At 42.9% G+C, this 23,943-nt stretch overlaps 1 protein-coding gene across 6 annotated transcripts in view; it reads right to left on the bottom strand.

Moving 5' to 3' along the window:
• ARID4B (AT-rich interaction domain 4B) overlaps positions 1-23,943 on the bottom strand; it is a 424,644-nt gene that overhangs the window by 379,717 nt on the left and 20,984 nt on the right. For all 6 annotated transcript variants that reach the window (XM_056566987.1, XM_056566988.1, XM_056566991.1 and 3 more), the window contains exon 2: positions 9,602-9,661. In XM_056566987.1, coding sequence (XP_056422962.1) covers positions 9,602-9,607 — 6 coding nt within the window. In that variant the 5' untranslated portion in view covers positions 9,608-9,661. The remainder of the gene's footprint in view (positions 1-9,601; positions 9,662-23,943) is intronic.

The raw sequence follows: 23,943 nt of genomic DNA on the forward strand, positions 1-23,943 counted from the left end.
ACCCTGAGGCCCAGGAGGGGAGCCGGTAACTACCTCAGAACCACGTCCCGTCCTGACTGTACAGCAACAAGTGAGGGGCACGACATGTGATACAGGAAGCACGTACGGAGAGCAGGAGCACGGAGTTGAGAGAGAAACCGGCAGGAGAAGTGAGGTGAAGGGATGTGGAGTCATACTGCTCCTTATACAAGTCATATACTTCATACTACACTATATATATATATATATATATATATATATATATATATATATATATATATTATATATGAGGGGCACATGACAGGGGGGGTATTACATATGCCCATATAATGCACGGAATATCGGTATAAGTTATCGGCTATCGGCCTGAAAGTTCACAGGTAATCGGTATCGGCTCTAAAAAATCAATATCGGTCGATCCCTGGTATAAACCCTGCAGTATGAGTAACAGTATAGGGTAAATATGCAAGTAACATCACAGTCCAGAGTTAATATACACAGTAATATGCCCAGTGATATAACAGTACAGGGTTAAAAGGACTTCTGTAGTGACATAACTTATCCCCTATCCAAAGGATCTCAATCTCCTGGACGGGGCCGCGGCAGTCTGCAGGAAGTGCAGCGTCGTCCCAAGCAGAAAGCCGGGGCAGACACGCCCCCTCCATGTATCTCTATGGGGTACATGGAGGGGACGTGTCATCCGCCACATCATGTGGGAATAGAACGCCCCCATTCCAGTATACTGCCGTATAGGAGATCGCGAGGTGACCGAGTGCTCGGAACCCCCGCGATCTATAACTTATCCCCTATCCGAAGGATAGGCAATAACTTATATTGCACTACAGATGTCCTTTAATATGCACAGGAATTTTACAGTAGAGAGTTAAAGGAGTTCTCCGGTAGGAGGGTTTTGATAAAAGACACTCACCACCTGAGAGAAGCATATACCTTGAAGAAGCGAAACTAATAGCCTATCAGTGGTATGCCCTGTGTCCGAGAGCCTTGCCCGCCCTCGCTCCCCGCTACGGAATTGTATTCCTGTTATCTGCAGTATTAATGTTGGAATAAAAGGTTTTGATCACACTGAAGATTTGTTCGGGTGAGTGCAACTTCATTTCTTTTCTCCACATGATACATTCAGAAATGGACCAAACATAGTCACTAGTAGACTACGTTCATCCTATTAAAATTAATGAGCACACCTCAGATAAGCAGTAATATAGCCCACCCACCTTATACCAGCAGTCTGATACAGACACCTTGATCAAAAGCCAGGAACGCACTTTACGATTTGAAACCGCTGGAGACCCTAGGACTGGGGCCCACTGCAATATGTGCGCATCAGCACACGAGGACACTGCCAGTATCCATTGCCACCATCCACTGCTGATCCTCTATTTTACCACCGCTTCCGTGGACACCCGATCAGCCCGGACAGTTTCCATCGGCCGGACGCCAGCCGTGCCAGTCCGGCATCAGGGGATCCCACGTAGCTGCTTTGCGGCTTATCCTCCAGACAGGCATCTACCAACCTAGAGCCGGATGCAAGCCGCGCCAGCCTGACTGTGTGCCTAGGATTACCGCTAGGAGGATCGGTAAGTGGTGCTGTGTACCATCATATGGATACATAATTGCAATATACCACCTTCGTCCATAGGAATATATGCTATAAAAACAATTATTTTAAGGATACCGGTATCCACGTTTTACCACAACCATTTTGATACTAACAATTGAACACTAAACTATCTTCACAAACCGGATACAAACTATAATACTGCAAGGTTATCCAATACTATTGCCTTTTATCCTGGAAGGCGAACAATAGCTGGTTTCCATATATATACACACCTGTAATATAAATATATATATATATATATATATATATATATATATATGTGTATGTATATATGTGTATAAGTTTTATAAGCTTTATTATTATTTTTTAATTATTTTTAATTAAAAGTTATACATTTTAAACTATTTTACTATCAATTGTACTATTCTACCCTATGCAAGGGCCCTGCAGGGGTAGATAGTCACTATATTATAAATAAATATTGAAATATATTGAATTTACTTACAACTATTTAGTATTTAACTAACTATATAAGCCCAGATTTGAGAAAATACGCAATCAGTATATATATCCATATATACACCTCTTTTATAAGTAATATACATTGGCATACCATTCTACATGTATACCCATGTGTACAACAAATTATTAAAAGTGAACACCGCTTAGTGTGCCCGCATTGAGTACCTACGATTTGGGCTTTCTGTCATCCTCTCCCACTTAGCCCTTGCTTTTCATCACCAACGCGTGACCTCCACATACACAGCTCAAAAAAATAAAGGGAACACTTTACCAACACAATATAACTCCAAGTCAATCACACTTCTGTGAAGTCACTGTCCCACTCAGGAAGCAACACTGATTGACAATCAATTTCACATACTGTTGTGCAAATGGAACAGACAACAGGTGGAAATTATAGGCAATTAGAAAGACACCCCCAATAAAGGAGTGGTTCTCCACGTGGTGTCCACAGACCACTTCTCAGTTCCTATGCTTCCTGGCTGATGTTTTGGTCACTTTTGAATGCTGGTGGTGCTTTCACTCTAGTGGTAGCATGAGACCGAATCTACAACCCACACAAGTGGCTCAAGTAGTGCAGCTCATCCAGGATGGCACATCAATGCGAGCTGTGGCAAGAAGGTTTGCTGTGTCTGTCAGCGTGGTGAGCAGAGTATGGAGGCACTACCTGGAGACAGGCCAGTACATCAGGAGATGTGGAGGAGGCCATAGGAGGGCAACAACCCAGTAGCAGGACCGCTACCTATGCCTTTGTGCAAGGAGGAGCAGGAGGAACACTGCCAGAGCCCTGCAAAATGACCTCCAGCAGGCCACAAATGTGTAGGTGTCAAACTGTCAGAAACAGACTCCATGAGGGCCCAATGTACACAGATGGGGGTTGTGCTTACAGCCCAACACCGTGCAGGACATTTGCCATTTGCCAGAGAACACAAAGATTGGCAAATTTGCCACTGGCGCCCTATGCTCTTCACAGATGAAAGTAGGCTCACACTGAGCACGTGTGAGACGTGAGTCTGGAGACGCCGTGGAGAACATTCTGCTGCCTGCAACATCCTCCAGCATGACCGATTTGGCGGTGGGTCAGTAATGGTGTGGGGTGGCATTTCTTTGGGGGGCTGCACAGCCCTCCATGTGCTTGCCAGAGATAGCCTGACTGCCATTAGGTACAGAGATCCTCAGACCCCTTGTGAGGCCATATGCTGGTGCGGTTGGCCCTGGGTTCCTCCTAATGCAAGACAATGCTAGACCTCATGTGGCTAGAGTGTGTCAGCAGTTCCTGTAAGAGGAAGGCATTGATGCTATGGACTGGCCCGCCCGTTCCCCAGACCTGAATCCGATTGTGCACATCTGGGACATCATGTCTCGCTCCATCCAGCAATGCCACGTTGCACCAGAGACTGTCCAGAAGTTGGCAGATTCTTTAGTTCAGGTCTGGGAGGACATCCCTAAGGAGACCACCTCATCAACAGCATGCCAAGGCGTTGTAGAGGGGTCATGCGGGCACGTGGAGGCCACACACACACACACTACTAATTTTGACTTGTTTTAAGGATATTACATCAAAGTTGGATCAGCCTGTAGTGTGGTTTTCCACTTTGATTTTGAGTGTCACTCAATATCCAGACCTCCATGGGTTGAAAATTTTGATTTCCATTGATCAGGTTTGTGTGATTTTGTTGTCAGCACATTCAACTATGTAAAGAAGAAAGTATTCTATAAAATAGGAGATTGTATCCCACGCATACCCTCGTTCGTATATCAGAAGGCACAAAATGGAGGGAACCAAATAGCCCCCACTACCAAATGAATAAAGGGGAACATGGAAACTGAACCACCAAAGAACTCTCTCACAATAAAAAACATTTTTTCCATGTAAACAGTGCACTGCCTGCATAGCAATGGACGACCTTACTCCAGTGGTAGAATTGGAGAACAAAACCCAATATAAGAAAAGAACTGCAGAACTAAGGGGGTAATTTATGCTATCTGCTGCCCATGTAAAAAGTTGTATATTGGCTGTACAAAAAGACAATTGGGCATCAGAATAAAAGAGCATGTCTACAATATACAAAAGAGGGTATGAGGGACATCCTCTGTCAGTGCACTACAAACATATGCATAATCTATCAGTACGAGGGTCCACATTTTTGGCCTAGAAAAAGTTACTTCCCACTGGAGGGGAGGCAACTATATCGTACAACTGTCCAGAATAGATTCAAAATGGATATTCAATTTCAATACACTGAATCCTCACGGACTGAATACTGAATTTGAATTGTTTGGATTTTTGTAAGGACCATCTTTAGAAACCACAACATATTTTTGCAAGTAAATTATCCAAAAGAAATGAGGAAAATAGAGTGGTATCAATGTTTGTAAACCTAGGAGTTAACTGCAGGCGAGATCCAGTTATAAGAATAGTTAGCTAGTCCACAATAGCCATTCCCCATGAAAGAAACCGCTACACAGTTTCCGGAACGCGTTGAAGGCATTTTGGACCATCTCAGCCACCGTAGTGACGTCACTACCTAGCAACCGATAGCAACATCCAGCAATCCGGAAGTTGGACGCCGGCTGGTAGAGATGCCGCCGGCCAGGGCGTTCTCCCGCTGCAATCTCGCTCTAAGTGAACCAGAAGACTCCCGGAACACCTCATCCAAACACCACAAGGAGACCACTGCAGGACTACGAAAAAGTAAGACAGTGGGCAGCTACTCCACATATATTGAACTGCTCGGCTATATAAGCTTTAGGTATCTAGCTCTCATAGTTAAGTCTTTTACCGTCACTAATAACTTATAGATAGGGGATTCTCCTTATAGGATCGCATTGAGCAAGTACTCATATTGCAATACCGGCAGCGATACTCTGCACTCTGACTCATCTTTCTCATCATACTGTACATAAGGTATACAACTACAACGGATGTATATAGACTACTATATAAAGTTCAATATTAAGATTACTTATTGTATGTTATATACACTTTTTCCTATAGTATAGTCAGTGTTTGATTACTCCATCATCATTATTGAGAATCACCACTCCACTACAGGTATGCTCAAAACAGCACACAGATTTACATAGTAAAGTCCCTATCCACGCATACTATTCAATAGTATGATCCAATATTAGCTAATATGTCACCAAATTCTATAAAAAGTCACAGTATCTGTTGCTTGGCTAGTTTAGGGTGGGTTCACACTGCGTTTACTAATTACAAGAACTCATTTGAATGAGCCGACTGAGTCACTATGTGACTCCGGTCAGCTAATTTTTGCCCCGTATCCGGTTTTCTGACCGGACTGAAAACAGTGGTATGCTGCGGTTTTCAGTCCAGTCCAAAAACTGGATACAGGGCAAAAATGAGCCAACCGAAGTCACTATTTGTCAAATGACAAATGAATGAGAAGGGGGTACTCCACTGCCCCGGCATTCAGAATATTTTGTTTCGAACGTTGGGTGTGGGCTTGTTACGTCACGGTCACGCAACAAAGTCTATGGGAGGGGGCGTGGTGGCTACCACTGCCCCTTTAAAAATGGCTAAGGGGTCCATGCTATTTTTTGTTTAAAAGTTATTCTTCTGTTTTTTTAGTTACCTTTTTTTCAAATTAACCCCTTAAGGTCCAAGCCCATTTTGACCTTAAAGGGGTACTAGACATCTAGACATCTTATCCCCTATCCAAAGGATAAGGGATAAGATGTCAGATCGCCGCGTTTCCGCTGCGGCGGCACCCCGCTGTCATTACTGCACAGAGCGAGTTCGCTCTGCACGTAATGACGGGCAGTACAGGGGCCGGAGCATTGTTACGTCACGGCTCCTCCCCTAGTGACGTCACGGCCCACCCCCTCAATACGAGTCTATGGGAGGGGGCGTGGCGGTCGTCATGCCCCTGCCATAGACTTGTATTAAGAGGGCGGGCAGTGATGTCACGAGGCGCGGAGCCATTAAGTCATGCTGCTCCGTCACCTGTATCGACCGTCATTAGCACAGAGCGAACTCGCTCTGTGCAGTAATGACAGCGGGGTGCCCCAGCAATTCCGGGGGTCCCCAGCAGCGGGACCCCAGCGATCTGACATCTTATCCCCTATCCTTTGGATAGGGGATAAGATGTCTAGGGGCAGAGTACCCCTTTAAGGACCAAGCCAATTTTATTTTTGCATTTTTGTTTTTACCTCCTCGCCTTCTAAAATCCATAACTCTTTTATATTTCCATCTACAATTGTCCTTTGTAATGAAACCTCTAATTTTACCCAAAAATGTATGGCGAACCCAAAGAGTTATTTTTTTGGGAGGAAATTTAAATGAAAACCACAATTTTGCACACTTTGGAGGGTTTCGTTTTCACACTTTACCCTTTATGGTAAAAAAGACATGTGTTCTTTATTCTCTGGGTCAATACGATAATAATAACTATGGCTAGATACTTTTCTATTTTTTGTACCACTTAAAAAAATCTCAAACTTTTTGTAAAATATCAGTAATATATAATCACCCTACTTTGACCACCTACCTTTTAGTGATACCACATTTGCATATATAAAACTTTTAGATCACTTTTTATAAAAAACTATTTTGAGTAAAATGTAACAAGAGCAGCATTTTTGGACTTTTAATTTGTTGCGTTTACGCCGTTCGGGATCATTAACATTACATTTAGAAACTTCGGACATTTCTGCACATGGCGATACCAAATATGTTTATTAAAAAAATGTACACTTTTTAGGGGTAAAATGGGAAAAGGGGACAATTTTCATTTTAATTGGGGGGAGGAGATTTTTCCCTTTTTTTTTTATTTATTTATTTATTTTTTTATTTATTTATTTTTTTACACTTTTTATAGTTGATTGCTAATACTGTTCAGTGCTATGCATCTCAGACCAGAGCAGAAGATGCCGGGAGACGGTCGGAGGCAGGTGAGGGGACCTCCGGCCGCCATTACAGATGATTGGATCCCCGCGGCAGCGCTGCGGGCGATCCGATCATCTACATGCGCATTGCCGCAGATGCCATGATCTGTATTGATCACGGCATCTGAGGGGTTAATGGCGGACACCCGCGCGATTGTGGATGTCCGCAATTACCGACGGCTGCTGACACCTGCCTTGTATGACGCGAGCACTGCTCTGATGCTGCGTGGTCATACACAGGACGTGAATGTACATTCTGGTACCGCCGCACCAGGATGTACATTTACATCCATGGTTGTTAAGGGGTTAATAATGTATATTTTAATGAAAATAAGACCTTTGAATAATTTAATGTAAAATTAATGTACAGTGTAATAGGTTTTTAAAACTAGATGTCTGCACATTATTTTTGTTCCTGAGCCCACTGAGCTCAAAAGTAGCAGAAATACGCCAAATGGATTTATAAAAATAAAATGCCAAACTGAAAAATGGCATGTGGATATGGCATTTTGCAGTTCACTATTAACTATTGGCCGAATAGGCCTTTTTTTATTTTTTTTTTTTTGCAGAAATGCCCCAAAAAAGTGGAAACCTAGCCTCACGCCCTCTTGCAGCATGACCCACAGACTAATCAGACCACATCTGTTATTATTTATATATCTGCCTGAGACATAACTGATGAAGTTTTGCAGCAATTCGACATGCAATTTTAGGTACGATTGTTTTTGTCAATGAGGGTACTTAGATTTTCTTTTTGCATTTCCAAGAGTTTCATGATTCCATAATGTAATATTTCTATACAGAAAATCTGCAGGTACTTTTGTGTAACCGTAACGTTATGGTGAGAGAACAAAAATAGTACCTCCATTACCACAATATACTAAATGGACACTGTCAAATGCAAAATATGAGCAAATACTTTTTATAAGTTGTACATTTTGGCAAAACTTTTAATATAGTAATCCTTGTATAATGATTACACACTTTCCCATTCCTCTTGCTTTTAAAATTATCAACATAACTATGTTTAAAATGTAATATGAAAACAGTCACTAGGTGGCTCTGTTCTTTTCCCTGCCACAATTAATACAGTGAGTTCGGTCTCCTCCCGGCCTGGCAGGAGTCCGAACTCAGGAAGTGCTTCTCTGCATAGAGCTTGATTTTCAGCTGAACAGAAAGTGAAAGCTCCACAAATTTTCCCAGAAAGCCACACAGACTGACAGCTGAAGGAGAGCCTCACTGACAGCAACACAGACTAACCGCTGAAGGAGAGCCTCACTGAAATCTGCACAGACTGAAACATGCACAGAGCTTGAGGTCTTCTATTCATCACAACACTACAACAATGTGAGGCCGGAAGTTGTCCCCCAGCAGGCTTCAGTGATGTCATGCCTGTTAGAAAACGCCCACTTTTTTCTGCTGGAAAATTGCACTATGCAAGAAAGAAGATAGATATGATACGCAGCTTTTTAAAGCTCAAAATTTATTGAGAAAAGCTTATTCGGTGACAGGTACATTTATAATATAATTTATAAAATTCTTTTTTATAGAAATTATAGACAAAGCCCAGTAAGTGAGGGTGAGACTATCACTCTGTACTCACTCCTGTTCTATCAGACTGCAGCATGGAAACAGAGAGGCGGGAGTTAAAGAGCAGCCTGCAGTAATTGGATGAAGAGACCCAATAAAGAGTCATGCTGAGGGATACACCCCCTCCCAAGCCTAGAATGACAAACTAAGTGAGCAAGAGAAAGAAGGTATTTGTGATAGAAATATAGGTGCTAGACACATAAAAATGATAAGCACTTAAAAGGACAACTACAGCGGAAAACACTTATCCCCTATCCACAGGACAGGGGATAAGTGTTTGATCACGGGGGGGGTCTGACAGCTGGGACCCCCCACGATCTCCTAAACAGGGGCACGGCATTACTGCCTCCCTACCTCTCCCATAGAGTTACATGGAGGAAACGTGTTGGCTGCCGAGTCATGCTGCGGCCGGCACGCCTCCTGCACAAGAGAGCCACGGTAGAGCTGTGGCCCTGTGCAGGAGATTGCGGGGGGGGTCCCAGCGTTCAGACCCCCCGCGATCAAACACTTATCCCCTATCGTTTGGATAGGGGATAAGAGTTTTCCGCTGCAGATGTCCTTTATTCAGGATTGGGCAATTAGTAACATATAAACCCTTTTTTGTAGGATATGACAGGTACTTTTTAACAAAAATATTAATGATTGAAACTTATCAACCAAACAAAAGGATAGGTGATTGTTAGTATCGAATCAGTGGGAGTGGAGGTCCCTCGCCCCCCCCCAGTTGATGCTTGGCCAATGTTTCATTCACTCATTCATCATTGTGTAAGATAACTAAGCACTGTACTAACAAAGTAGCAACACAGCATGCATTTTCATAACCAGTGGCAGTCTTATCAGATCCTGTAAATAGGAGATATGCTTTAAATTTTTAGAAAAGTCTAGCAACAAAAAAAAATTCTTATAAATTTTAAGGGGTTAAATTTATAAGAAGATTGCTTTTATAATAAAAAAAACAAAAGATACAATTATTGTATATAGAGCATAATAGTGTCAAATGAAAAAGGATTTGATACATACCTTCATAATCACTGCAAATTAAGAAAACGTTTGTGGAGTTTAAAGGTTCCAGTCTAAGACCTGTTAGGAAAAAAAAACAAAGACAGGAGTTATCCTGTATCAATGTTATTTTGCTATGTAGTTAAGAACAATTGGCACTTGGTTACAATTCCACTGTGCTAATTTCAAGACAGTGTCCCCATTTACGGAGTGTTTTTCCGCTTCTACATCAATTTCTGTTGAGCTTTCCGTTAAATTCTTTAACAAAATTTTTGCATTTCCCAAACTTTAGGCACACTGGACATGTGCCAAAGTGCATCAAAAGGACAAAAAGTTTTTCATTGATTTTGGCTCTCTTTTATAAGTCAAAGACCACAGGGGAAAAAGAAGCCAAAAACAGGGCGGAAGATTTTATATATGACTTGGATGAAAAAGTAAAACGCTGCACTCACATTTTATATACATGGCTGAAGTGACCACTTAAAAAAAAGAGAAATAGCAGCACAATCTTTGGGGCACAACATGGAAATTTCAGAACCGAAATGAAACCGAAATTAAAAAAAAAAAAAATGTCCGGCCGAAACCGATACTGAAACCGAAAATGACTTCTCCCCGTCTTCTGGTAAAATGCAGCGCTCCGCTCATTAGATTAGATTCCCCCACATTAGATTGCCAGCTCCCACACATTAGGTCGGGAGTTCCCCCACATTAATAGGCAGCTCCCCCACAGTAGTAGGCAGCTCCCCCACAATAGTAGGCAGCTCCCCCACAATAGTAGGCAGCTCCCCCACAATAGTAGGCAGCTCCCCCACAATAGTAGGCAGCTCCCCCACAATAGTAGGCAGCTCCCCCACAATAGTAGGCAGCTCCCCCACATTAATAGGAAGCTCCCCCACATTAATAGGAAGCTCCCCCACAATAGTAGGCAGCTCCCCCACATTAATAGGCAGCTCCCCAACAATAGTAGGCAGCTCCCCAACAATAGTAGGCAGCTCCCCCACAATAGTAGCAGTTCCCCCACAATAGTAGGCAGCTCCCCCACAATAGGTCAGCATTTCCCCCACAATAGTAAGCAGGTTCCCCACAATAGTAGGCAGTTCCCCCACAATATTAGGCAGCTCCCCCCAACAATGTTAGGCAGCTCCCCCCACATTTGTTGGCAGCTCCCCCCCATATTAGGTCAGCAGTTCCCCCACAATAGTAGGCAGCTTCCCCCCACCCCACAGACATACAGCTTCCAGCCATATACAGTGTAAGGCTGGAGGCTGTATGTCTGTACTGCTGCCCCCACAGTGATCCGGTCACCGCTCCTCCGGCCCGGGGTCACATCTACTGCTATGGCCTATGGACCATAGCAGTAGGTGCCGGGACCGGAGGAGCGGTGACCGGAACACTGAAGAAGATGATGCGCCGCCGGTCACTTACCAGGCCCCACCCAGCGCGCGTTCTCCTGCGATGATCCTGCGGTCCTCCAGCGTCTTTATAGTTGTACGCATGGGACGTGCGTACAACCATAGAGGCGGAGAAGCGAAGGACTGAAGGAGGACGCGCGCTGGCCGGGGAATGGTGAGTGACCGGCGGACATCCTTAAAGATTTTTCGGGACACAGGGATGTCCGGGATAGGGATACTTCTTTTTACGTGCCCGGGCCGGCTCCCGTGTGTGGCTGCAGGCGGGGGCTGACCAAAGCATATAAAAACTAATACTGTATACTAAAAACCAGGGGGCCTCCAGCTGTTGTGAAACTACAACTCCCAGCATGCCCGGACAGCCTTTGCCGGTCAGGGCATGCTGGGAATTTTAGTTTCACAACAGCTGGAGGCCCCCTGGTTTTTAGTATACAGTATTAGTTTTTATATGCTCTGGCCGGCCCCCGCTTGCAGCCACACACGGGAGCCGGCCCGGGCACATAAAAAGAGGTATTCCTATCCCGGAGAGCGCCCCCCCCCCCCCCCAGATGTTGAGGCCCCCCCCCCCTGCACCCCCCACGCTATGCCTCTGGCACTGGCAGTGTTTGTAACTTGTGCTGTGGGTGGGCAGGGGAGGAGGGTCATTATCGGCAAATTTTTGGTTGTTTCGGCATTTCCCCAAAATAGCCATTTTCGGCCGATATGTATCGGCCGCCGATATATCGGTGCATTCCTAACAGTTACCCATCTTTTTTTCACCACAATTTTATACGGAACTTCAATAGTAAACTCCAGTATACTACGGTTTTAGGTCCGGTCACAAAACTGGATACGGGGCAATAATGAGCCTACTGGAGTCACTGATTGACTCCGGTCGGCTCATTAAAGTGAATGGGTTTCATCGCCAATCCGGCTGGTGTACGGGGGCGCCCAGTTTTCTGTCCCCCAGCCCAATCTGGCAGACATAGGCTGCAATCATGATGTGAATGCAGCCTAAGACCAGCTTCCGCATCTGGAGCATCCGACCCACAGAGTGGTACCCTGAAGGCAGTGAAAAACTGAAACAGGGTACCAAATTGGTTGTTTCCACACACCAGCAAAAACACCAGAAAAACTGCCAAAACACAGGAAAAAGCTGTGGCAGTTTTTGCTGGTAGAAAAATAAACAAGTTGAAAGTTAGCCTTAGGGTATGGTCCCATGTAGTGTATACACAGTGTATTTCATGCAACGAAAAATCAGCAAAGTGCGAAATAATGCTGCACATTCTCCTATCAGCAGGCACAAAGGGCTACCCGGTGGTAGCCCTGTGTGTGCAGCGAGGTTTAAAGGCAGGGCCAGCACGACGGGACTTTGATCTGTAGGCTTACCTCCAAACCTCACTGCACACATGGCTGCCGCCGGGTAGCCTTCTGTATCTAATGATATGAAAATATGCCAAGTATTTCCTGCTGCGTACCAGATTTTGTGCTGCGTACATTCTAAGTGGGACCGTACTCTAAGCATACTATTTTTGGTACAAAAAGTTATAATTTTAACCCGTTAAGACCCAGACAATTTTCAGTGTAGGACCCCGCCATTTTTTGCACATCTGACCACTGTCACTTTAAGCATTAATAACTCTGGGATGCTGTTACCCTTCATTCTGATTCTAAGAATGTTTTTCGTGAAATATTCTACTTTAGGTTAGTGGTAAAATTTTGTCGATACTTGCATCATTTCTTGGTGAAAAATGTAAAAATTTGATGGAAAAAATTAAATGTTCCCAAAATTTTCAAAATCGACATTTTTCAGGGACCAGTTCAGTTTTGAAATGGATTTGATAGGCCTTCATATTAGAAATACACCATAAATTACCCCATTATAAACACTGCACCCCTCAAAGTATTCAAAATGACATTCAAAAGGTTTGTTAACCCTTTAGATGTTTCACAGGAATAGCAGCAAAGTGAAGAAGAAAATTCAAAATCCTCATTTTTTTACACTCGCATGTTCTTATAGACCCAGTTTTTGAATTTTTTACAAGGGGTAAAAGTCAAGAAATCTTCCTAAAATGTGTAACCCAATATCTCTCGAGTAAGGAAATACCTCATATGTGTATGTCAAGTGTTCGGCGGGTGCACTAGAGGGTTCAGAAGGGAAGGAGCGACAGTGGGATTTTTAGAGAGTGAGTTTTTCTGAAATGGTTTTGGGGGGGCATGTCCCATTTAAGAAGCCCCTATGGTGCAAGAACAGCAATAAAAAAAAAAAAAAACACATGGCATACTATTTTGGAAACTACACCCCTCAAGGAACGCAACAAGGGGTACAGTGAGCCTTAAAGGGGTTCTCCGGTGCTTAGAGACATCTTATCCCCTATCCAAAGGATAGAGGATAAGATGCCTGATCGCGGGAGTCCCGCCGCTGGGGACCCCATGATCTTGCACACGGCACCCCGTTTGTAATCAGTCCCAGTAGCGTGTTCGCTCCGGGTCTGATTACGGACGACCACAGGGCCGGCGGTGTGTGACATCACGCCTCCTCCCCCGTGTGACGTCACGCCCCGCCCCTCAATGCAAGCCTATGGGAGGGGGTGTGACAGCTGATATATATGTCCAGGGGGGTCCCTCCCCCATGTCAGCGATCGCCGCAAATCGCCGGTGAATTCACACCGGTGATTTGCGGGGGTACCTGTACACCTGTGGTCCCTAAGTGGTTAAACTCACCTGGGGCAAGTAACAGGTGTGGGCAATATAAAAATCACACCTGAAAGCAGATAAAAAGGAGAGAAGTTCACTTAGTCTTTGCATTGTGTGTGCCACACTAAGCATGGCCAACAGAAAGAAGTAGAGAATCGTCTGAGGACTTGAGAACCCAAATTGTAGAAAAATATCAACAATCTCAAGGATACAAGTCCATCTCCACAGATCTAGATTTGTCTGTCGACAGTGCACAACATTAAGTTTGCAATCCATAACACTGTAGCTAATCTCCCTGGGCGTGGACGAAAGAGAAAAATTGATGAAAGGTGTCAACGCAGGATTGTCTGGATGGTGGATAAGCAGCCCCAAACAAGTTCCAAATATATTCAAGCTGTCCTGCAGGCTCAGGGAGCATTAGTGTATGCGAACTATCCGTTCACATTTAAATGAAACGAAACGCAATGGCAGGAGACCCAGGAGGACCCCACTACTGACAGAGGATAGGTTTGCTATGGGGATTTGCTCCTACTCTGGACAGTTTCTAAAATGGACAGATGTGTCAGCAGAGAGCATTGTGGTGAGAAAGAAAGGAAAAACAAAAAGAAAAGAACTTCCTGTGGAGCATACAGTAGCTGATAAGTACTGAAAGGATTAAGATTTTTTAATAGAAGTCATTTGCAAGTCTGTTAAACTTTCTGGCCCCAGTTGATTTAGAAAATGTTTCTTCCAGTGGACTACCGCTCTAAGACGCCACAATCAACTTGATCACGGCATCTATAAGGTTTCAGGTATGTACACACTAAGGAATTGTAGAGGAATTGAAACAGAATCATTTTGTACAGGAAAATGTTGAAATCTGCCATTTTCTGCTTGCCGTGATATTGAAGAGGAATTGAAGCAGACTGGAAGCAGAAATTACAAGCAGAATTCAGGAGGAGTAGCAGCAAATTATATTAGGGAGGAAGTTCAGCCACTTCCACTTGAATTCCGCTTGAAACTGACTTCCTCAGAAAAAATAAATACCATTGACTTCAATGGGCTTTTAGAAGCGGATTCCACCTGAAGAATGAACCTGTTCTATCTTCATGTTGAACAAAATTCAGCATTAGAATTCAGCTAGCAGAAATTCCTCAGTGTCAACAGGGTAGAAGAAAGTCCATTAACCCCTTTACAGCGCAGGACGTAAATGTACGTCGTAGTGATGTGGTACTTAACGCACCAGCAGACCCAGAGCAGAAGATGACCAATAACACTGATCAGTGCTATGCCCTATACATAGCACTGAACAGTATTAGCAATCGAATGATAATAGTCCCTAAGGGGACTATTAAAGTGTAAATTGTCCCATTTCACCCCCCCCCACCCAAATGTAAAAAAAATATAAAAAAATATGTTATATACATATTTGGTATCGCCTCGTCCGTAAATATCCAAACTATTAATGTTAATGATACCGTATGGTGAACGGGGTGAACGTTAAAAAAAAAAAATTCCAAAATTGCTGGGGGTTTTTTTATAACATTTTATTTCCCAAAAAACTGATAACAAATTTATTAAAAGTTTTATATAAGCAAATATGGTATCAATAGAAAGTACAGATCACGGCGCAAAAAAAAAAATGAGCCCTCATACCGCTGCTTATACAGAAAAATGAAAAAAAGTTCTAGGTCTTCAAAATAGGGGGATTTTAAACATATTAATTTGGTTAAAAAGTTTGCTATTTTTTTTTTTGAGCGCAACAGTAATAGAAAAGTATGTTATCATGGGTATAATTGTAATTGTATTGCCCCCAAGGAATAAAGAACACATGTCATTTTTACCATAAATTGTACGGCGTGAAAACGAAACCTTCCAAAATTTGCAAAATTGCGGTTTTCTTTTTAATTTCCAAGGACAAAAATAGCATTTTTTTTGGTTGTGCCCTACATTTTATGGTAAAGTGAGTGATGGCATTACAACGGACAACTAGTCACGCAAAAAACAAGCCCTCATACTAGTCTGTGGATGAAAATATAAAAAAGAGTTATGATTTTTAGAAGGCGAGTAGTGTTGAGCGGCATAGGCCATATTCGAATTCGCGAATATTCGCGAATATATGGACGAATATTCGTCATATATTCGCGAATATTCGCATATTCGTTATATTCGCGTTTTATTTTCGCATATGCGAAAATACGCGTATGCGAAAATTAACATAAGTGAAAATTAGCATATACAAAATTAACATACGCGAAAATTCGCATATGCGAAAATTAGCATATACTAATTTTCACATATGCGAATTTTTGCGAATTTTTGCGCGCCAGTCTCACACAGTAGTATTACAACCTTCTTTACACCACACAAGCTGGAAGCAGAGAGGGGTGATCACTGTGATGTGTACTGTGAAGGAAAAAAAAAAAAAAAACGAATATTCGTAATTACGAATATATAGCGCTATATTCGCGAAATTCGCGAATTCGCGAATATGCGATATTCGCGAATAATATTCGAATTGCGAATATTCGCGAGCAACACTAAAGGCGAGGAGGAAAAAATGAAAACGTAAAAATTAAATTGTCTGAGTCCTTCAGGCCAAAATGGGCTGAGTCCTTAAGGGGTTAAGGACCCAGCCAATTTTCACTGTAGGACCCGGCCATTTTTTGCACATCTGACCACTGTCACTTCAAGCATGAATAACTCTGGGATGCTTTTACCTTTCATTCTGATTCCGAGATTGTTTTTTCGTGACATATTCTACTTTATGTTAGTGGTGAAACTTTGTTACATACCCTTTGTTGGCAATGACAGAGGTCAAAAGTGTTCACAAGGTTTTCACACACACACACACACACACACTTTTGCTGGTATTTTGGCCAATTCCTCCATGCTAGACCAGTGATGTTTTGGGGCTGTTGCTGGGCAACATGGACTTTCAACTCCCTTCAAAGGTTTTCTTGGGGTTGAGATCTGGAGACTGACTAGGCCACTCCAGGACCTTGAAATGCTTCTTACGGAGCCACGCCTTCGTTGCTTGGGCAGTGTGTTTGGGATCATTGTCATGCTGAAAGACTTAGCCATGTCTCATCTTCAATGCCCTTGCTGATAGAAGGAGGTTTTCACTCAAAATCTCACGATACATGGCTCCATTCACTCTTTCCTTTACACGGATCAGTCGTCCTGGTCCCTTGGAAGAAAAAAAGCCCCAAAGCATGATGTTTCCACCCCCCCATGCTTCACAGTAGGTATGGTTTCTTTGGATGCAACTCAGCATTCTTTCTCCTCTAAACACGACGAGTTGAGTTTGTACCAAAAAGTTCTACTTTGGTTTCATCTGACATTCTCCCATTCCTCTTCTGAATCATCCAAATGCTCTCAAGCAAACCTCAGATGAGCCCAGACATGTACTGGCTTAAGCAGGGGAAAACATCTGGCACTGCATGATTTGAGTCCCTGGCGGCGTAGTGTGTTACTGATGGTAGCCTTTGTTCCCAGCTCTCTGCAGGTCATTCACTAGGTCCCGCTGTGTGGTTCTTCTATTTTCTAATAATTGCTCCACAGTTGATTTCTTCATACCATGCTGCTTGCCTATTGCAGATTCAGTCTTCCCAGCCTGGTGCAGGTCTACAAGTTTGTTTCTGTTGGTCTTGGCCATAATGGAGCTTGGAGTGTGACTGTTTGAACTTGTTATTAGTATAAAAGACACCTGTTCAAAACCTGGTGCCATTAATACAGGTAAGGGTGCGTTCACACAGCTATTTGCCCCCGTTCCGTTTAAAAAAAAAAAAAACGGATTTAAAAAAAGGATAGAAAGGCTGATCAAATGGGTATCCGTTTTGAAGCGTTTATAACAGTTTTTAATCCTTTTTTTTTTTTTTTTTTTTTTTATTTAAGAAAAAATCAGCCCCCTACAGACTCCTGCAGCCAGGACAAGTACTACTCCCATCATTGAACAGACTTGTTTCCATGGTGGGAGTTGTAGTTCCTGGCTGCAGGCTGGAGAGGCTACATTAGTGCTTGTACTACTACCCCCATCATGGAACAGACTCTGTTCCATGATGGGGGTAGTAGTACAGGAGCTGAGGGATTGATCGCACTGGGTCTCACTTCTAAGACCCGATCCGATCAGAAGTTATTAAGCAGGTGAGCGGGCGGCAAGGTCCGCAACCCTGCGATCACTGATGTATTTTACTTTCATTTCTAAATTCCCCGCAGGGAGCTCTGAATGGCCCGTACTGAGGAGCCAATCAGGGCTCCCTGAAGGGATTTTTAAAATGGAAAATGTATATTAAAAGTGCTGTGGGGGGGCAAGATATATAGCGCTATATATCTAGCCCCCCCCAGCGCATTTATAATCCTCGCCAGCGCAAAAATATATACCCCCGCAGTATATATATATATATATGTGTGTATGTATGTATGTATGTATGTATGTGTGTGTGTGTGACCCCCCCGCCAGCGCATTTATAATGTAACCCCCGCCTGCGCCTTTATAATGATATACCCCCCGCCAGCGTAATTATCAGTATATACCCCCCGCCAGCGCATTTATTTGAACCCCCACTGGCGCATATGTCATTACTGCAGCGCGATGTATGAATAGTATTCTATCAGCAGCATCGCGCCGGCAGCGGCTGGTGAGATGCTCTGCCAGTAAAATACTATTCATACATCGCGCTGCAGTAATGACATATGCGCCAGCGGGGGGGCCACATAAATGCGCTGGCGGGGGGTATATATTGATAATTGCGCTGGTGGGGGGGGTATATCATTATAAAGGCGCAGGCGAGGGTTACATTATAAATGCACTGACGGGGGTCACACACACATACACACTATATATATAGAGAAACAGCAATGCTTCAGCTCACCCCAGGTGCGCACGGAGAAACAGCAATGCTTCAGCTCACCCCAGGTGCGCACGGACAGAGCGCGGACCTCGCCCAATTGAACAGAAGAAGAAAGAGGAGTCCAGCGTCCAGAAACTCGGAGGATAATATTTATTCACCAGATGGTCATAACAGGAACACAGGGTACAGTGACGCGTTTCGGCTTTACAACAAAGCCTTAGTCATACACAACTTGTAGTACAAAAAGACCGGGTTTTATACATGTGGGTGGGCGGACATGACGCAACGGCACACCTGCACTGACAGGTGGACGTGACGTCAAAGGCCACACCTACACGAGATGGTATAACCACCCACATGTAGAAACCAATGGCAACCGCCACTGCAAGACATGCAAAACATAAATTAGAAATCCATAAAATTGTATAAAATTTATCAAATATGGACGCTTTTACATGAAAACAGTATTAAAATATATTAACATACATAGATATAACAGTTTCTTTATTACAAAAATATATTAAATATAAAAGAGGAGAAAGATGTCAACATCATTTGTAAATTACAGAAATCTATCTCTCATAGTAATAAAAGAAAAGAAAACCGCATATCTTAGAAGCATTCACACTCATGGTTTATATATATATGAGTGTATCGCGGAATTATGCTATCGCACTACAAATGTAACAGCTAGAACCATAATAATCATTGATATTGATACATATACACTGCGGGGTATATATTTTTGCGCTGGCGGGGATTATATCTTTATAAATGAGCTGGGGGGCTAGATATATAGCGCTATATATCTTGCCCCCCACAACACTTTTAATATACATTGTCCATTTTAAAAATCCCTACAGGGAGCCCTGATTGGATCCTCGGTACGGGCCATTCAGAGCTCCCCGCGGGGAATTTAAAAATGAAAGTAAAATACATCGGTGATCGAAGGGTTGCGGACCTTGCCGCCCGCTTCCCTGCTTAATAACTTCTGATCGGATCGGGTCTCAGAAGTGAGACCCGGTGCAATCAATCCCTCAGTCCCTGTACTACTACCCCCATCATGGAACAGAGTCTGATCCATGATGGGGGTTGTAGTACAAACACTAATGTAGTCCCCCCCCAGCCACCGGCAGACACCTGCAGCCGGGGAATTACTACTCCCATCATGGAACAGACTTGTTTCCATGATGAGAGTAGTAGTAGTCCCACAACACTGCAGGAGTCCGCTGATGTCACCTCTTCTGAGCATGCTCAGATGTAATTACAGATATTTTAAACCCGGGTGCAAACGGATGACATTAAAGGTTCATCCGTTTGCCATAGACTTCAATGTTAAAATTATGATGTCCGTGTTTGCTTCCGTTTTTTTCACGGAAGAAAAAATACTGCATGTGCCGATTTTTTCTTCCGTGAAAAAAACGGAAATTAGTGCAAACGGGTGCACACGTATGTAAACAAATCCCATTGACATGAATGGGATTTTTTTTAAACCATTTTAAATCCGTTTACAATCTGCAAAAATGGAGCTGAAACAGGGATAAAAAACGGGGACAAATGGCCGTGTGAACGCACCCTAACAAGTGGAGGACAGAGGAGACTCTTAAAGAAGAAGTTACAGGTCTGTGAGAGCCAGAAATCTTGCTTGTTTCTAGGTGACCAAATACTTATTTTACCAAGGAACTTACCTATTAATTCAATAGAAATCCTACTATGTGATTTCCTGTATTCTCCCCCCCCCCCCCCCCCCCCATTTCTGTCTCTCATAGTTGAGGTATACCTATGATGAAAATTACAAACCTCATCTTTTTAAGTGGGAGAACTTGCATGATTGATGGCTGACTAAATACTGTTTCCCCACTGTACATCTATATGATGATACTAATGATTATTTGTAAAATTGAATAGTTAGCCTATCATTTGTTCGATTCATCAGATAGAAATGCAAAATGACAAAAATATGAAAATGTATTATTATTATTAGCCTTCTTAAAATAAGGGAAGAGGTTGCATTATTACAAAAACCTCCATCCTTCAAACAAGGTGTTCATCTGCAAAGTGTACAAAGCAAGGCTTACATGGCTTAAAAGGAAAACTGACACCCTGATCACCCACACTAAACTCAATACACTGGGTTATAGCGTGGGTGACCAGGAGTCGAAAGAGGGGTCACTTACTAAATTCAGCAAAGTTGTTCCTCATATGGTCTTCAGAAGTTTCAATGCTCAATTGACTGAAGTACGCGCAGGAGGCAGGGCTCTGTTGGCTGGCCGCCCCTGCCTCTGTCTCCTTTTACTGCTGGCAATTTGCATAATCATCTTCTGCAACTCTACCCAGTGACGTGGAGTAGTCAGTCACGTGAGCAGTCCGCTCTGTAGCTGGAGCGTGTGCGCACTGCTAGATTAGCAGAGCGCTGTCTGGAAGCACAGCTCTCACATCATTACGACATGAGAGTTATATAGTTCGTCGGCACATGCGCTCCATAAAGACATACCTGAGGAACAACTTTGATGAATTTAGTAAGGTGGCCCCTCTTTGGTCACCCACACTATATACCAGTGTATTGGGTTTAGTATAGGTGATCAGGGTGACAGTTTTTCCAAAGGAGGAAAAAACCCAGTAAGTTAATTAGGATTAAATAATTATTAGTATTATGCAGAATAAAAGCTCTTTCTGACTAACCTACTCATATACTTCTATTTTAAGTGTATGAGTAGGGTCAGGAGCCACCACTCCTGAGCCCTGAGGAAGACAAGCTGCAGCGCAAGCCTGTTATGTGCAAGATGTGGTCAGGGGCCATGACACAGTGCAGCAGTTGCCCTCCATGCTCCTGCTTACATTGACTATAAGAAGGAGGAGGAACGGCTATGTGGGGGTGGGGTTAGTTTATACGAGGGGGGAAAATTACTATATGAATTTCACATAGCCATTACCTCCCTCATATAAACAATAACCCCCCCCCCCCAAACCCGCAAATCGCATATCGAAGTTGCAATATTTACCTCTGTAACCACAAATGCACATTTTCCCCAAATAGTGCAACCCTAGTTGGAATGTAATTTTGGAAGATACTGATGGAATAGTGTATTGAATATTGAGACTTATGTATGCTAAGTTGGTGTTTGCAAGGAGATGGTATGATTCAAGACCCCCAAGAATATAGAAATGGAAGGGATTAGTGGTAAAGGTTAGGAAGTATGAATGGGTGTTGGGCAAGAATTCAAGAAAAGGGAGGGGAAAAAAAAATCATAGGATATTGGGGGGAAAAAATTGATAAAGGATTCAGAAACATGACATGGTCAGTATATTAAAACCCAGCATGCACTCTTCCATACAGAACACATTTCACCAAACTAATGGAGAGGAAGTAAGAGGAGGCTATTCAGAATGGAAAGGATACCATTAGAACTAATAAGAGCAGAATTGCATTCACTGCAGACCTATGGACCAGCAACTGAGGCTTACCTTGGCATAAGATGCCACTATGCAGGGAATAAGTGGAAGATGAATTCTATCTGTCTCACAAGCATGCTTCTGGAGGAGACACACTGCAAACACTGCAGAATGGTTGAAGGAGGTTTCTATTAAATTTGACATTTCAGCTAACAAATAATTGCCCTTTGGCATGACAATTCTGCAAATATTGTGGCTGCTGCAAACATCCTGGAAGAGAAGCATGGATGGTCTAGTATCCGCTGCACTAGCCACACTTTGCAGATGGTTATTTATGCTGCATTGAAAGAGCTGTCAGTGCTGCTAGAGGACTAGTTGAACACTTTGGAAAAAGTGAACTAGCCAGCAGCAAGTTGAAGAAGCAGATGGATATATTGGAACATAACCTTCCAAAATATGTCAGCACCAGATGGAACAGCACTTACTATAAGGTCGACAGACTGCTTGAACAAAGGTAGCCAGTAACTGCAGCTCTATCAGACCATCAGTTACCCAAAAGGGCAAACATTATGGCGACTCAAAGCCAGAACAATGGAGAGTTCTTGAGAAACTTTCTACTGTACTTAAGCCTTTTGAATGTGCCACTGTGTTCATAAGTGGGCAACAATATACATCTCTATCTTCAATGCCTACACTTGTCAAGGGGTTGTTGAGTTCCAGTGAGTTTCTTTGAATCTTTGGCCATGAGGAGCTTTCAAGCTTCACAGCAGATTGAGGGAGATCCTTTCTGAACAGGTCCAAAATCTGGTCATTATTTCCACTGCACTTGAACCAAGATTCTGGAGGTTAAAGTATTTGACATCTGAACAAATGATAAATGTACAGGCAAAAGGTCAGACAGAGCTGCAGCAGCGTATCACTTTACAGTCTACAGCAAGTAAAACCCTAAATAAAATAAAAAATGCGGCGATTGTCGCGGCCGGCTATTAAACCTTTAGATCACCACTGTCAAAGCTGACAGCGGTATATAAAGGGTCATTTAAACACTCCCTGGTGCTCCAGTGGGGTGGATCGCCCCCCCAAAAACGCGAACGCTTACCTCACATCCTATGCCGGCTCCTGCGCTGAGAATGATGAAGCCTGGCAGGACCAGGCTTTATCAATCAAGTGCAGAGCACACAGATCAGTGTTGTTCTATGAAATCACATTGATCTGTATGAGGAATCTAATGATTCCTTCTAAAAAGTCCCCTAAGGGGACTAAAAGTGTAAAAAAACCAAAAAAACACAGTTGATTAAAATAGTAAAAAAGTCTGATCAATACAAAAATGACACCGCTAACAGCTTCAGAACACGGTGCAAAATATAAGCCTTCATACCGCCTCGTACACGTAATAATAATGACAATATTAAATGTCAACATTTTTGTGCATGTAGTTATGATTTTTTCCAGAAGACAGACAAAATCAAACCTATATAGGAAGGGTAACATTTTAATCTTATGTATCAATGGCAGGGTGAAAAACCAGTATTGTATCCCATAAAAAATAAGTGGATTCTTAGCGCCATCCTCAAGAAAATTCTTAGATCAATTGGTTCAGGAATTGGGGGTTTATTATTGCAATATAAGTTTCGAACCCGACCTGGGTTCTTAGTCAGTCACTACATGTCATTGCAAATACAGCAGAATTTAATTCCCTCCAGTTCAATACATTACATAAAATTATCTTAATAAAACTGTAAAAAATAAATAAATAAATAAAATAAAAAGGGGGGGGGGGAGGAGGCAAGAAAGGAAGAACAAAACTAGGATATAACCAATATACATAGATAGCTATTCACCAGGTAGCGAATATCCTCTCGGACAGTGAATTTTATACAAGAATAAAAACAAATCCGTACAGGGGGGGGAAAAATCTCCATGACATGGTTGATAAAGCACATGAAAAAGGGATTTTGAACAAAGATGAATACAAGTATCTGAGAAGCGCGAATGGCAATGACCCTTTTATTTTATACCCAAAATCCATAAATGTTTGCAAAACCCCCCAGGA

This window comes from Hyla sarda, chromosome 3, assembly GCF_029499605.1.
Source record: "Hyla sarda isolate aHylSar1 chromosome 3, aHylSar1.hap1, whole genome shotgun sequence".
Taxonomy (NCBI): Eukaryota; Metazoa; Chordata; class Amphibia; order Anura; family Hylidae; genus Hyla; species Hyla sarda.